The following is a 16,024-nucleotide window of genomic DNA, read 5'->3' on the forward strand; positions in this document are numbered from 1 at the left end:
AGATCTTCCTCTCTGTCTCTCCTTCTCTCTGTATATCTGACTTTGTAATAAAAATAAATAAATCTATAAAAAAAAATTTGCTCTCAAAATGTCTCTTTATATTGGGATTTGTTATTTTCTAGTTTCTTCAAAATTCTTAAGGCTCACTTAGGTATCTTGAATTCTGACTGGATCTTTCGAATCTGGCACTTACTCGGATCACCGTGGTTAAAAGAAGTGTCCTGCATAGAGAATAAGCCCCTTGCTCCTTGCCCTGCTTTTTGATCCCCAACTAGTGCAGAGGGAGTCAGAGTTCTATGGGGCAGGTGTGAGTTACATAAAGGTCTGATGTGAGTAGTTTTCTTATGTGAGTGCACACACTGACACTGCACACACATATGCACACAGAACATCAAACATCTCATGCCTTCTAGGCAACCTACTGTCCAGAAGTAAAAGTAGAAAGGCGACAAGTTGTTATATTTTACCCACCTCCAGGAATGTCCTCAGCTGCCATTTCACCCTTGTGCCTCTTTGCTTTCACTTTTGGAACAGATGCCACTCTGGATACTGTTTTGTTCTTTGCCATTTTCTACAGAAAGAGCTAGAAAGACCTAGTGAATGGGATTCTATTTGCATCTTGCCCAAACGGCACCCCTTTTTGGCTTGTACAAAGAGATGAAGGGCACTAATTGTCTGCTTGATTAAGTGAGTGAGTAAAAGCAAGTTGTGAGGGTTTTCAGGTGCATTAAGTTTCATCACTCATTAAAGACCCAAAGTGCTTCCTGAATACAAATTCTTTAATCACAACTATGACTAACGTAACAGACAGAATACTCTTCAGATGAGGAAAGTGTAGAAGAGAGAATCTCACACACGAGTTACTGATGATGATCTTCATCAGCCAGGAGTTAGTCTGAAGGAGCCAGCTGCCGACTATCCTAGGAAATAGTGTCTTCAAGAGTGGAACGGGGGTGGGGGGGTGGGATAGTATTTATTCCTGAAATTGAAAAATAAAAGACACCATTCACATAGTGCACATACCATGAGATATCTTAGTAAACCTCTGGACAAGGGTCAAGGGATCTATACTGGGGAGCAGTGGGGTAGGGGACCTTGCTTTAAATAGGCATATGTCTCAAGTTTACTTGTATTTATATGAAAAACAGAGTGAAGGAGAGCTCTCCCATCTGCTGATTCCTTCCTCAAATCCCCACAATGTACAGAACTGGGCCAAGGGAAAGTTGGGAGCCAGAAACTCCATTTGGGTCTACCTGTGGGTGGCAGTCATCCAGATACTTAATCCATCACTCTCAGGGCACATACTAGCATACAGCTGGACTGGAAGTCAAGGCAGGACTCCATTCCAGGTACTCTGACACAGGATGCTCGTGTCCCAGTTGGTGGCTTAGCCAGCTGGACGTAATGACCTTCCCTCCAGCTTATATTTTAAAGAAGTCATCCTTTACTACTACAAGTTCAAAATCTTTCTTTTTAAAAATGCACTCAAATGATAGGATTTAAAAGATTTTTCTTTTTTTCTGGACTACTACATTTTAGATTATTTATTTCCTATTGCTAAGTAAGCTTATCTTAAAAGCACATTTTATTCCACCAAGAAAAAAAAAGTCTATATTTCTCAGTAAATATCCTTCCACAAAGACCAAACCAATGTGTGTTTTTCAGCATTTACTGCATGTGCTTGTCTGGACTGCTGAAAAGATTTTGGTGAGAGGCTTTGAATTCTTATCTCCAGCTTGTTTACTGGATTTTCAGGCAGCTTTCTCAGGATTAAACTATCTTTCACTTTCAAAGTTAGATTCTGGTAACCAGTTTCTTTTCACAAAACGATGTTCTGAGGTCACTGTTTGGATTAGAGCAACCAAAATAAATGCACAACTTTTGCTTTGAAGATTTTGTTTCATCAGACAGTGCACTGTTTCATATATATATATATATATCTAGAAACTATTGGGCCTTTATATATACATATTTATACATATATATACATATTTAAATATATACATATTTAAAGGCCCAATAGTTTCTAGATATATATTTAAAGGCCCAAAGGTTTCTAGAAAAGGATGAACTCCTCTCTACACGACCTGAAACTCTCCTTTTGGAAATAGTCCCTGAAAGTACTCTGTTTGATAGCAAGCACTTCTTTAGGAGATATTGTACATTGCTTTGCCCTTAGTAATAATGTATTAATGAAATAACTCTGCAAGGATTCGCTTCTACCATTCATTGAGCAATGCATATTATTTTTTAAGGTATTTTACAGAAAGAACAGCTGAATGAACGAATAAATGAATGCATGCCAGGCAGGTGCGCCAGGTTTGTAAGGGTGGGAAGGATTTGTGAACACAACGAAGTGTCTTCAGAGCCCCTCATTTTTCAGATGAGGAAACAGCCCTGGCAGGGACCCAGGGCTAGTTAGTGACAGGTTGGGATTTCAGGGCACTGAATGGGGCGTCAAAATCCACGCCCACTGGTTTTGAAACGCTGAATGACATCTCATAACCACAAACTCTGGGATAATCAAGGATGTTTTTCACACTTGTCTCTCTTCCTTTATGTCTTCCTCATTGTGAATTTGCTAATACGACAGGCTATGAAGTTGAAGGACAGGACCTCTATCCAGAAACCTCCGTGATCCCGCCGTCCCCTCACAGAGCCTTCCTACTCCACCCTCAATAACTATGATTTAAGACGGAATGTGATCCAGCGACCATCTGCCGATACAGCCCAGATAGCCCCCTACCTCCGGGTCGAAAGCCTTGCTGCTACATTTTATTTCCCTTCCTCTCTGCCTCCCCCCGCCTCCCACCCCCAAGGAGGTGAGGAAGGGTGAGGGGAGTTCTTTGAGAGTTGATTCCAATCCCTGGCAGCGGTAAGGAAAAGGTTAAGCTGGACCAGGAGGATTTTTGAAGTCTTTGGCTGGGAGGTTCCATTTGGAAAAAAGGTGCAGGGGAGCTTGGAGTGACGCAAGAAACCAGAGAAGTTCTCCTCTATTTGGATTTTCGAGTCCAAACAGTTTGCTTCTCACCTGAGGGCGCAGTCGGGCCCTCCGAGCTTGAGTCTGAAATTATTCAGCCGCACAACTTGCTTGGCCAACGCTTGAGCAGGCATGGCAAGGTTCGCGCGGCCCCTTTAAGTATTCTCGGGCTGGGGTGGAGAGGGAGGAAACCAGGAGCGGCGGGGCCGGTGGGGGTAACCCACAAGCAATCCAGCCCCAGCGGAGGCTGCGTGAGAGCCGAAACTTCAGACGCTTCAGCTGGCGGCAGAGCTCGGTGAGCCGCGGCGGCGGGCGCTCCCGCCCGCAGCATCTTCCACCTAGTCTCCTTCCACCGCCCGGGCGAGGTCCGGGAACTGCCTCCCTGCTGCCACACCACGAGCCAGGGGTGCTACTTAACTACCCTCAGGAAGTTTGAGCTCCGGCGCAAATTTGGGGCGCTTGGCGTGCGCGCCCCAGCGGACCAGGGCGACGCGGGCGATGTTGGGCGCGGTGTTGGGCTGGGGACTCCCGGAAGGCGTGCGTGTGTCTGCGGTCCTGCTGCCGGCCCCACAGCCCTCGGCATCCCTCAAGTGATGGGAAGAAGGGCCCGCCCAGGCAGCCACTGTCGCCGCACCGCCCCCTCACTCGTCCCCAGCGCGCCGAGACACCCAGGCACACCCCCGGCGCCCGGAGCCGGCTGTCCGGAGCTACTGCCGCTACCTGGGCTCCTGTCGCCACCAGGACGGGTGGTCGGCTGCTGACTGGGCTCGCCTGTGGAACGAGAAGCACTTTTTTGGGCCCTCGCTCAGTGGTTCTCAGTGCCTAACTTTGCCGCCGCCGCCGCGCCTGCCCTCGCAGCGGCGCTCGGGCGCACGTTGTGGGGCGCACGCCGGGAGGTTCAGGCAGCCGGTCGAGCCGGGAAGCCGCACCGCTGCGCCTCAGCTTCGTCTCTTTGTTGTTTGCTGTGGATGGTCCTTGGACAAGGGGGCTGAGTCTCCTCGGAAAGCCCGGGCTGGCAGCACACAGACCTCGGAATTCTTCGTCTGCTAAGGGTTCGGAAGTACTGACAGGCATCCGGAAAGGTTGACGAGGAACTGCCCGGGAAACTCCTGGCGGATGGACCCACGTTGCTTATATTAAGCCTTTGTGTGTGGTGTGTGGTGTGTGGCTTCATACATTTGGGAATCCCGTTTTTGCTCCCTTCTCTTGGCATGAAACTGTATGCAGGACCCACCCGAGGACAATGATCGCGGAGCCTGCTCACTTTTACCTCTTTGGATTAATATGTCTCTGCTCAGGTAATCCCCGCGTCTTCTTTCTTCACCCCGGGTTTCCCTTGCTCATCCCCTTTCCACTTTTCGGAATCACCTCCCAAACACCCTCTCTCTCCCACCGCCAAGTTCATTTGGGTATCCCTCTCCTAAGACTGGAGGGAGTCGTTCCCCTGAGGGACTTTCAGGCGATAAAGTTCCTCTTTCATATTTGGGGATGTCTCCACGTCCCCCCCTCCGCCCCCCATCTTTCAAACCTCTTCGCAGCCCTCGGCTTCTCGCCAAAATCAGGCACGCCCAGATTACTGGGCGAACGCACGAGGGTGGGAGGAGGCAGCGGTGGTGAGCTGGGGCCTCAGGGAGAGCCCAGGCGAGTGTCGTCCACCGGCTGGTTCCTTGGGGAGGGAGGTGTGCGCCCCCGGAGCTGGTCGCCCACAGACTCCTTGGGATTCCTGAACCTGGCCCTCCAAATCGTCCCTCCTCTTCCGAGCACAGGGGGTTGTTAGTAGTTTTATGTAGCCAAAGTCTGTAATTAAATTCGATTCTGAAGAAACTTCAGGAAATAACTGCTTCTTAGCATAGGGTATAAACTGGCCACCGCCTGGCTGGGTGTAGAAGGGAAAGAGGCAGTTGCAAGTGTCTGAAAAGGAATCTCAGTTGCCTGGAAGTTTCTCCGTGGCTATGGAAAACACAAGGTTGGATTTAGGATTTTTGGTATTAAATAGTCCTGGAACTCTGTGTAGTGTTGGGCTGATGCTGGGCCTGGGTCCTTTTGACCTGAGTCCAGGTTGTATCTGAGCTTGCAAATAGTATTCTTACACTCCCCAGGAAACTTCTGCTCTGGGTGAACTGAGCTGTGGCTCCACTTCAGTTTCTTTCCTTTTGGTAGATTCTGGTTTCAATCATGAATCTGATTTCAGGCCCTGAAACACGCACGCACACACACACACACACACCACTCCTTACCTCAGGGAATTTTCATAGTTACATACTCAACTGCAAGTTGCGTCAGGGCCTATAAGTTAGAACCATTCTATTTGCATAATTATAGAACCATTCTGAGGGTTACTCTGAACCTTTTGTTTGTGGTCTATGGTTACCATGTATGTTTTGAACAGGGATTTTTTTTTCATATAAGCCAAACAGTTAATGGAATATGAAAAGAAGTAAGAAAATTGTATAAGAGTGACATAATAGCAAAGTTTCTCAGCCTGCGGAGATGTACTCACTGGCTGACAAAGGGCATTTACAACTACACCGAATAAAAATGTACTGGACTGGAGTTTCAGCCTTGGCTATTTCATGTATGTCACGGTGGGTGGATGAGTAGATTGGATGAACTCTTTTGAGGGGGCATCTTTCCCCAGTTTTCTTCCTCCTATGTTCCATCCTTTCTCTAAATTTGAGTATCTGAGTGATTGAAACACACACACACACACACACACACACACTCACCCCACCACCAACACACAGGCACCCCTCCTTCCCTGTATGGATTCTAGTCCCAAACTTCAAGGGCTGATCTTACTATTTACCTCCTTGCTGTGTGTCCCCCTAGTTTAATTTACAGCATCAGGTACCTTTGAGATTCTGTTGATACACCTTCTTGGTTAAAGTTTATTCACGTGTGTAAAGTGAAGTGTCAGTGTGATAAATGACTGGAGGGGCAGATTCCTGAAGATAGAGGGATTAATGGTCATTAGTCACTGTGGGAGCTGAGTTTGTATATGTTGAGACATTTTATCACGGCTTTAGATTAAAGATAGGGTCGCACTAATACGGCATTACTGAAAGCTGGTCATGTCAGTGTGTACATTCTGTCTCCACTTGGAAAAATAGTTGGGGGGTGTGTCATTTGATCGAATTTAATAATTTAATTAGGAGTTAGTGTCTGAGGCTTTTGATTTGAATAGCTAGGAGAAATGTTTAATCTTAGAGTGAAAAGTTTGTGTTTCTTATTTTCCCTGTAAAGCCACTGGTGGCCTAAGTCTCTTTGTGGGGATGCCAGTCTACTTTGCTGGCTAGGGGACAAGCCGAGGTGATTTTGTGATGTGCTCACTCATCGGTTAACAACCTGAAGCATTTTATCATTCCTCTGATGACTTTCACTCATGCCAGCCATCTGAATGTGGGAGGCCTGTCAAGTTTTGGGACTGCTCCGGTGTTGTCATGGCAGGGTGCTCTCCCAAAGCAACGCTATTGATTTGAATACAATTTCACAGGCCTCAGATAAGTAACTGGTAACTTGGGTGTGCTTGAGACACCTGGTCAGGGAATGAATGAAGTTCTTGAAAGATTGTGTTTCATCTATTGACTGAGGCTTAAGATCACAGTCTACTACTTGTTAATGGAGTGTATTTAAGAGAAATGTGGTGAGCTTAAGTAAATCAAAGTGTACTGAGAGGGTAAGGTACCTTCAACAAGATTTAACCTGTAAAGCCATCTATTGGTTGTCAGTTCTTTGGTTGTTTTTTTTTTTTTTTAAACTGGCTGCCAACTTAGAGTCCTAAGGCTTTCTTCAAACAGGGTAGAAGCTCGGTTTTGCTGTGATGTTGGCCGACTCCACATAGAGTATTGTGTTGAAGAGGGTTTGTTTTTTATTGTGTTGTATTTATTAACCTGGTGCTACCATAGGTGCTCGTTTTTATCTGGAAAACTAAAATTAGAAGAAAAATGAGAAGAAATCTTTGCATACTCATTTTCTAGTAATGAATTTCTTTAATTAGTTTGCTGGTCTTTTTTTCCTCTGAGTAGCTACACTTGTGGAAGGGGATGATGGCAGGCAGCTGAAGGGAGCAGCCCTGAGCATCTATGCGATTACTCAGGAGCTAATTCTAAACAACGTGCCTTCCGAGATTTCCCCCTTCTCAAGTCCGTTTGCTGAAATCTGCTTCTACGTGTCAAAGTCATTAAATTTTAGTTCATACTTAAGATGCTATCTGAATTTCAAAGGGGACATTTAGCAGTAGTGTCTGTTTTTCTCTGTTTTGTTGTTTGGTTGGTTGCTTTTCTCTTGAGACTTTCTTCTTCTAATCAGTTTTACTCTTTGTGCCACTTTATGTGAACCTCTGGCCTTCCTCCTTCCCTCTCTCTTTTGGCAGAATTTTCTGATAAGTCCCATACATCTGGTTAGTCTCTTTATAACCTAGCTGGCTTTTAAATATGTATACCTGGATAATGTATTGTGTTTTCAAACATCTTTGTTTCCTTATAATGGGCTGATTAATATATGGGATATTTATGGTCAAAATGTCCTAGAATAGAAAGTTTGGAGTTTTTTTCCTAACCGTTGTGACAAAGGAAATACTCTTGTGGGAGATAAAGTGGTGTAAAATGCTGAATTTCAAACTAGCAGTGACAGTCGTTCACTTACTTTTACAATGACTACATATTTCATTTGAAAAAACTGTGCAGCAGGAGTAAGTTTGAAAGAAAATTTAGTGTGTCAACTTTTCATGAAGATCCTAAGTAGTTGAATCTTCATTTGTAGTCTTCCGTGTTAATAAAAAGTGTTAAAGTGTTACCTCTGTTCATTTCTGCCCTTTTAAACATGTTTACATTCTAAACACAAAAATGTAAACTGTCTCGCAAGCTTGATTTATGTGGGAAAATTTAAAGTACTGAAAGTTGTCAGTTGATGTCAAATTAGGCCTAAGATAATTTATTGAGTGATTTTAAAACTTTTGGGAGTTACAAAGTAAAGAAACCAGAAACATAAGTTTGAGAAGTTAAGTAGATGTAAAGATCCGGAGTTGAGCTAGTTTAAAAGTACAAGCAAGAGTGAGGTGAAAGTAGACAGAATCTGGGTGCTGAACTCTGGCCATATCAGCAGGAGAAACAAGTTTGACATGTAAATCTCTGAAAACTCAACACTGCTGTGTGTAATCTATATTTAGCAACTACCTAAATGATATATTTTTTCCATGTTAAAAACATTAGCAATTCACACATATTTAGTCTCTAATAACTTGATAGCATTTTTTCCCACAGCTTTGTTTTGTAAGACTTAATACTACCTTGAGGTAGACAAAGCAGTTAAAAACCAAGTAGTAAGTTTCCATATCATAGCATGGTCGCTTGAAAATAGTTTAAAAATGAGATTAAGTTCAAAATTCTTTCTTGACAATAAAACAATTTTTGATAAGTGCTTTTGAAATGAAACTGTGACTCCCACTTATTGAACATTCACTGTCATCTGATTTAGTGCTTATTAGATCCTTATGTCGGAAGCTCTATTAGTAAAATACTGACTTGATTTTATAGTTGTGGAAACCACATCAGAGAGAAGTCGAGTGATGTAGCTGAGCAGAGATTTGTACTGAGTTGCCTCCAAAACTCCCAACCACTGTGCCCTTTCCTAAGTGAAGGAGAGATATTGAAATAAACATGATGGTTTATTTACCTGTTATTTTAAAACTTGCCCTCCAAAACCACTTCAACAAGTCTGTGGTCAAACACTGGAGGACTTAGGAGAAAAGCATTAATTTCCTTGTTTCTAAGAAAGTTATCTTTAAATGTTGAAACCATCAGACAGTTCTCTACTTCAAACTGGTTCACATTCAGCCATGATGGCATCTGCATTTTCTGGCGTGCTTAAAAGAGGGACCTGCGGATAAATTAAAGCATTGTATGCTGGTGTGCTGATGCCTATAAATTCCATTTTCTATCCTGGAAAACGAATGCCATTCTCGTTCATAAACACTTGAGGAAGGATTGGCATTCATGAGAGAAGAACCATAGGAGCAGGAAAGTCATTTCCCCTGGGTGGCTCTTACCCTGTGGGTTGGGTGTGGGCTGGAGACCATTTAGTGGAGGAGCCTTCTGCTTCACTTCTGCTTACTGATGACTCCCTTCATGGTTCCTGATCATGTAAGGGTTCAGCATCAGTACCTGCTTGATAAGCTCATTGGAAACTGCAGATGCATAGCCAATACAGTCGCCAGGGAGATCAAAAGGCTACCTCCCTTCTTTACAGTGCTGGCATAGGGTATTTTCCTTTTCCCCTCCTGCCTCCTCTTTTGGCACTTTTCTTCAGTCTTGCTGTTGAAGAAGAGGAAGCAAATAGGTTATCTCTAGTGTGTGGTGAGGTAGCTTTGATGTCCACCTCTGTTTGTCTCTCTCTAGTTCAAAATATACTTTCTCACACTGGAAGATGTCATTATTGCTTCATGGGAGAGCACAGCCTCCTTTCTCCTGAGCCAAACAGGCTGCAGGCTTCTACAAATCCCCTTACTTCCGTGCTTACACTTGGCTCCCAAACATTTTATGACAGTGTTGTTCCACACGTAAAATAATATTTTGAGCAGCATGACTGCGCATATCTTTCTGACTTCTTTCAAGGAGAGAAGTACCTCTGTGGCATTCCCAGCTGTCTATGACTTGAGCCAAACAAGAATATCTGTTTATTCTATTAATTATTTTAGTTGGTGAGGGAGAGAGTATGGAAGGTAAACAGTTACAGAAAATGTTCTGGGATCACCATGTGTCTGATGCTAAATAGTGTCTAGGCTTAATACCTGTCACCTAGTTTGAGACGTAAATGAAGCGTTAAAAGCAGCATCAGAGGGTACAAGCAAATGTCAACAGAGTAGTGTTGCTCTGTGTTAAGTGGGAATAGTCTTTTGTGTCAACTGATTGATTTGTATGCAGCAGATGAAGAACTAGTCAGCTTTAGTTCCTAATACTTCAATGGATTTTAAGAGTTATTTATTTTTTTATTGGAAAGTCAGATATACAGAGAGGAGGAGAAACAGGGAGGAGGATCTGCCATCCAATGCCTCATTATCCAGGCGGTCACAATGACAGGAGCTGAGCCAGTCCAAAGCCAGGAGCTTCTTCTGGGTCTCCATTGTGGGTACAGGATCCCAAGGCTTTGGGCCATTCTCCACTGCTTTCCCAGGCCACAGGCAGGGAGCTGGATGCGAAAGCAGGGCTGCTGGGATTAGAACAGATACCCATATGGGATGCTGGTGAAGTGTTTAGCTGCTAGGCTACTGTGGGGATCCCTTAGGAGTTTTTTTTGAAAAATAATTTTAAAATTTTACTGGAAAAGTAGAAATGCATATACCATGAGTACACACACACACACACACACACACACAAAGGGAGAGAGAGAGAGAATCTTTTATCCATTGTTTTACTCTCCAAACTCTGGCAATAGATAAGGCTGGGTCTGGCCAAAGGCAGGATCATGGAGCTTAACCCAGGTCTTCCACGTGGCTGGAAGGGATCCTAGTACTTGAAAAACCATTTGCTGCATCCCAATCTGTACATTAAGTCAAAGCTGGAGTTAGAAACACAAGCAACACAGAAACCCAGGCACTCTAGGCGACCCAAGTGATGTCTTAGGCATTGTGCCAAATGACATACATATATTTATTACACATATACAACAGAAAACAAAAAAAATTATGTTAGTCTTCTAGTTAATGATAGCATATTTTGTTGCAAAATGTGTAGTTTTAAAGAACTCTGGCCAAAGCAACTCATAGTTATACTTTGCCATTATTCTCTTGATTTGATTTCAGAACTTACCAAGTTTAAAATCTGTGCTCGATTCCTTTGTGCAGGATTTGACAACCAGGACAGCTTGTCTGTAGACAGCCGTGGAGAGAGTAGCAGATCCTTCAATGCTTCCTCTGAAGTTATTTGGAAAGGATTCTGTTTGAGATCTTAGAAACCTGGTTAGTTTCTCATTCCATGTTGGTTTTCCATTAAAGTAAAGGGGGGAACATGTAGCATTTGACAATTAATGAAATCGTTACATATTAATAGTACTTTAGAAATCATCTCAAGTGCATGTTATTTCTTGACTTAACTTAAAATTCAATGAATCTAGGGGGGAATCCCCAGTGCCTATAAAACTGTATCACATAAAATAAAAAAAAATTAAAAAAATTTAAAAAACCCAGCATTAAAAAAAAATTCAATGAATCTAATGAGAAACAGTTCATATGACTCTACAGTTCTTGGTAGCACGTTGTTTATGACCAAAATTTATATTCTATCATGGAAAAATGTAGTTGGTATGTACTTGCGTATTAGTAGAAGGGAAAGCTCAGACCAGATTTCAGCTTTTTCTACCAAAGTGATTTGCAGCCTTTTAATATTGAAAATTCCAGATTGAGGACCTGCACTGGGCCCGATACCGTGGCTCATCAGGATAATCCTCCCTCTTGTAGTGCTGGCATGCCCTACAGGCACCAGTTCTGATCCCACCACTCCACTTTTCATGCAGTTCTCTGTTTATGGCCTGGGAAAAAGCGGATGATGGCATAAACCCTTTGGCCCCCCTGCAGCCACGTGGGATATCTGGAGGAGGCTCCTGGTTCTGGGCTTCAGCCATTGGTTCCACAATTCGAGTCCCAGCTATTGCACTTTTGATCCAGCTCCCTGCTAATATGCCTAAGAAGGAAGAGGAAGATGGTGCAAAAGCTTGAAACCTTGCCACCCATGTGGGAGGTCTGTAGGAAGCTCCCAGTTTCCGACTTCAGCCTGGCCCAAGGCTAGCTGTTACAGCCACCCAGGGAGGGAACCAATGAATAGAATATTTCTCCAAGGCTTGCTGCAACCCTGTTTTCAAATAAGAGAGACTCTTCAGTCTGCTGCTTCACTTCCTAGGTGGCTGTAACAGCTAGTACTACACCGACCTGGAGCTATGATTCAGGAGCTTCTTCTGGGTCTCCCATGTGAGTGGCAGGGGCCCAAACACCTGGGACATGTTCCACTCACTTCCGAGGGAGCTGGATTATAATTGGAACAGCTGGGATGTGAACTAGTGCTCTTATGGGATGCTAGCATCATAGGCTACATCTTTATTCACTAAAACACTCTTTTAAATGCATACTTATGTCGACAACTATTCTATGATTTCTTTGATATGATTTAGCTGAATTTAGCTGTCTTCCAAAGTTATTCAAATTTTTAAAAGTGTGCCTATGATAGGGAGGGGCTCTCTCTCTCTTGGTCCCATGCTTCCGTCGTTCTCGCACTCTGAGCCTTGGCCCCACTAGTACCTGTTTGCCCTCTGGCTTCCTGTGGATAGGTAGCCTCTGAACATGGTGTCTTAGGTCTGTATTCATCACCCTCTGTTCCCTGCTTGGGGAATCATTGAAGAAGCAAATGCTAAGATGGTTTGTATTTCTAATGTGTGTACTTTCAAGAGTTTCAGTAGTGACGAGGTCTAGCAGTAATGAAATGTGTTCAGAGAAACCAGGAAAAGGAGAATGTTTACAGCTTTGTGTGTCCAGGTTGTATGCTGCATATCTATTAGGACAATTTATATAGCTGGGGCAAGCTAGCACATAGATCTTCAGTTTAACAGATGGGTTTCTCAGTAATTAATGATCATTTGTTTCTGTCAGGGTTTCAATTCAACTGTATGGATAAGTTGACTTTTCATTTGCTGATTTCTAGTGGGCACTGCCATTGCCAAGCTTGGATAATGAAGACTCCTTAATACATGCTAATAAAAAAAGGTGTATTTACTTGTTTAAAAGAGAATTAGAGCAGCGAGGGTGGGAATAAGTAAGGAAAGTAAGGAAAGGAAAAGAGAGAGAGAGAACACAGACCTGCTCTTGTTTTGGTTGGTTTACTCCTCAGATGCCTGAAATGACTCAGGCTGGGCTTGCCCTGGCTAGAGGTAGGAACTGGGAATTTGAAAACTCATTTTAGGTTTCCCAGATGCATGGCAGAAACCTGATCGATCATGTGAGAGCCATCGCTGCTGGAGGGTGGAGAGAAGAGCTGAACTGACATGCTGGTGTGAACATGGCATCCCAACTGGCATCTTAAATTAAATGTATGCTTACATAGATTTCACTACTTCTGTAGGTCTGTGACATTCACTAAGGTATAAGTAAACATTGAAACCTTCTCAATTCCATACTATAATTTTCTAATCAAAATGATATCCTGTCTCAAACTTTCCCGTATATGAGATCTAGGCTCTTTGAGTTTTTTATTTTGTGTCTTAAAATATACTTCATAATAAATTTATGCATTCACTGCTTTGTAGCTAGCTGTTAATTTACTGTTACTTATTTATTATTAATGGAGCTTAGTAACATTCATATTCCTCAATGAACCACTTACTATCAATCATAACAATAATCAAAAACTCTTATTAAGCAGTGGCAAATTTTATTGCTATTCAACACTTTAAAGAATGTTTCAGAAATGCCTGATAATATGTAAAAGTTTTTAATAACAAGTTCCAAGTTGTATGCAAATAACGAAATGAATGCTGGCTTACTTTGAACATTTATTAGCATGATATGAATGAAAAACATTTTTGCTATGAGGAGAGAAGGGAAATTGCTTTTTTGGAATTAGTAGGTCCAATGATTTGCTAAATGATAGGCTAAAGGAATTTTCGTGGGTGCGGCATGTAGGAATGGTGATCTGAAAAGCTCATATAACCTGCCTGAAATGTTAGATTTCACAGTTGCTTATTAGAGAATTTTTATTATGATATTACTGTATTTTGTAGGACCTTATTTAATTATATCCTTCATTTTTTCATTCTTATATGAACAATAAAGTATAAGAGAAATGCTATTTTTTATACTTCAAGGAATGATGGTAAATGTTGACTGCCACTATACAGGTGACTATCCAGAGTGGTCATGTATCATTTAAGTAACCTAACTTTAGACCATAAAGGCAATGCCTGTGCTAATTAGCTCAGTTTAGCCTTTCTACTATGTATACATATTTCAAGATATCATATTATACATCATAAGTGTATACAATGCTTGTCAATTAAAAAAGCTAATAAGAAAACATCTTTAAATGATCCATCAACTGGAGAAAGGATAAAATATAAATATAATGGTGGCGGTGTACTTGGAGATGAAGACATTTGTGTGTTGATATTCTCTTTGAAGGTGTGGGTAGCTCCTTAGTCTAAGAAGACAGATGATGGAATGTATGTTAGCATTCCTAGAATCTGAATGATAGCTTATAGTAGCACCTTTATCTTTCTGTACTTCTTTATCTCATAGTTCTGTGCTTACCCTTGTTGCTTTCTGTATCAGGAATTGTCTTATCCTGATGTTGTTTATTTTTGTTATAGTTGTCTAAACTTCTCTCAGCTCCAAGCCAACACTCATTGGGTCTAGTGTCCAGTGGTACTAAGGGTAACTCTAGTCCAGCACCCGTGAGACTCTTTTGTTTGGAGACAGTTCTACTCTGTCTGAATCTGCTGTGTGTCAGGCACACGCTTCTCGTTTTTCTCTTTTTCAAAAATTCATTTTCCATGGTTACTTTTTTTTTTTCTTATTTTATGCCTTGTTTTGCAGTGTCTTTCAAAGGTGCAACATTAGCTTTGAGGGATCTACCTTCATGATTGGGTAAGAAATGCAGGCAGTACTTTAATTTCTCCTGATAAGTCTTTTTAACTGCAAGTCCTCTCCATCTCATGGAACACACTATTTTGTCCCATCAGAATATTTTACAAGTATTAAACTAGGTACTTCTTTTCTCACTTTCATTTCTCACGGAAACATCTTAGAAATGTTTCTTTTTTCTGTGTTTAAAGTCTCCACTCTTACCAGAGAATACAAACAAACAAACAAAAATCATGAGATTTTCTTTTCTCTGATAATACTTTGTTAACTGGCTGAACTACAAAAACCTATCTAGAGCTTACAGAAAGAAAGAAGGGCCTGCATTTCGATTAAGGAATGATTGCCTCAATTCTACCATAGAGAAGTGTCCAAAGACATTTTCTTAAGAGAAAACATCAATTGATATTCTTTTAAATTTTTATTTATTTTAAACATTTGTTTTTATTTATTTATTTATTTAATTGGAAGGGCAGACCCACATAGAGAAGGAGATACAGGGAGAAAGATCTTCCATCAGCTGGTTCACTCCCCAAGTCATTGCAATGGCTGGAGCTCAGCCAATCTGAAGCCAGGACCAAGGGGTTTCTTGCAGGTCTCCCACATGGGTGCAGGGTCCCAGGGCTTTTGCCCATCCTCTACTGCTTTCCCAGGTGACAAGCAGGGAGCTGGATGAGTGGTAGAGCATCAGGGTTATGAAACAGTGTCCACATGGCATCCTGGTGGATGCAAAGCGAGTATTTAGCCATCAGGCTACTGCATGGGAACCGTAAATCATTATTCTTAGGAGTATCCAGCTGCTAAATGTGTCTAGTTGATCTAAATTAATAATAATGACAGATGCAATAAATCCTCACAGTAGGTATGAACATTTATGTTTGTGGTATTGTACAATCTACCCATATAGGACTTCTCCAAGTAGGACTGACCTGTCTGGGCTGTCAAATCCTATTGTAAATATATCATTATTACTTTTGGTTACTTTTAGTGTTTTAGATCCTTCTTACATTTCTGGTATTTGGCTTTCCTTGTTGTATTGTTCCCAGTTAAATGGTTATATAATGGGTTATTTATTTAACCAAAAGCTTGTACCTTTATTGGAAAGCTGTTTACATTTTACAAATTATATTTGTTGAGCCAGGCAAAGTGATCAGTTTACAGTTTATGTTTATTCTTTCCTCCTAAAGCTAACAAACAAAGAAGACAAAACCACAAGCCCCTTGATGAGCTAAGGGTCCCTGATGAGCTGACTAAATAAATACATTCTTGAATAAGAAAAGAAGTTATCCACACAGTTTAAAGGTTTGCTCATTGCTGTTAAGAGATGCACTGCTGTGTCGGTTGTGAACGGTAGGCTGGTGAGGTATATTAAGTCAATCAGAAGAAGTAATTAAAATTGAGGCTGTGTGGCTGAATGGCAAAAATAG

General features: G+C 42.0%; 1 protein-coding gene across 3 annotated transcripts in view; it reads left to right on the forward strand.

Annotated features, from left to right (window-relative positions):
- The window catches only part of ROBO1 (roundabout guidance receptor 1), a 1,020,189-nt gene that overhangs the window by 627,119 nt on the left and 377,046 nt on the right, over positions 1 to 16,024 (forward strand). For 2 of the 3 annotated variants that reach the window (XM_040980628.1, XM_040980629.1), the window contains exon 1: positions 3,209 to 4,278. The exons of the other annotated variant lie outside the window; for it this stretch is intronic. In XM_040980628.1, coding sequence (XP_040836562.1) covers positions 4,224 to 4,278 — 55 coding nt within the window. In that variant the 5' untranslated portion in view covers positions 3,209 to 4,223. Of the gene's footprint in view, positions 1 to 3,208; positions 4,279 to 16,024 lie in introns of those variants that run through there. 3 annotated transcript variants of the gene reach the window in all.

This window comes from Ochotona curzoniae, unplaced genomic scaffold (assembly GCF_017591425.1).
Source record: "Ochotona curzoniae isolate NIBS_2020 unplaced genomic scaffold, NIBS_Ocur_1.0 contig_3498, whole genome shotgun sequence".
Taxonomy (NCBI): domain Eukaryota; kingdom Metazoa; phylum Chordata; class Mammalia; order Lagomorpha; family Ochotonidae; genus Ochotona; species Ochotona curzoniae.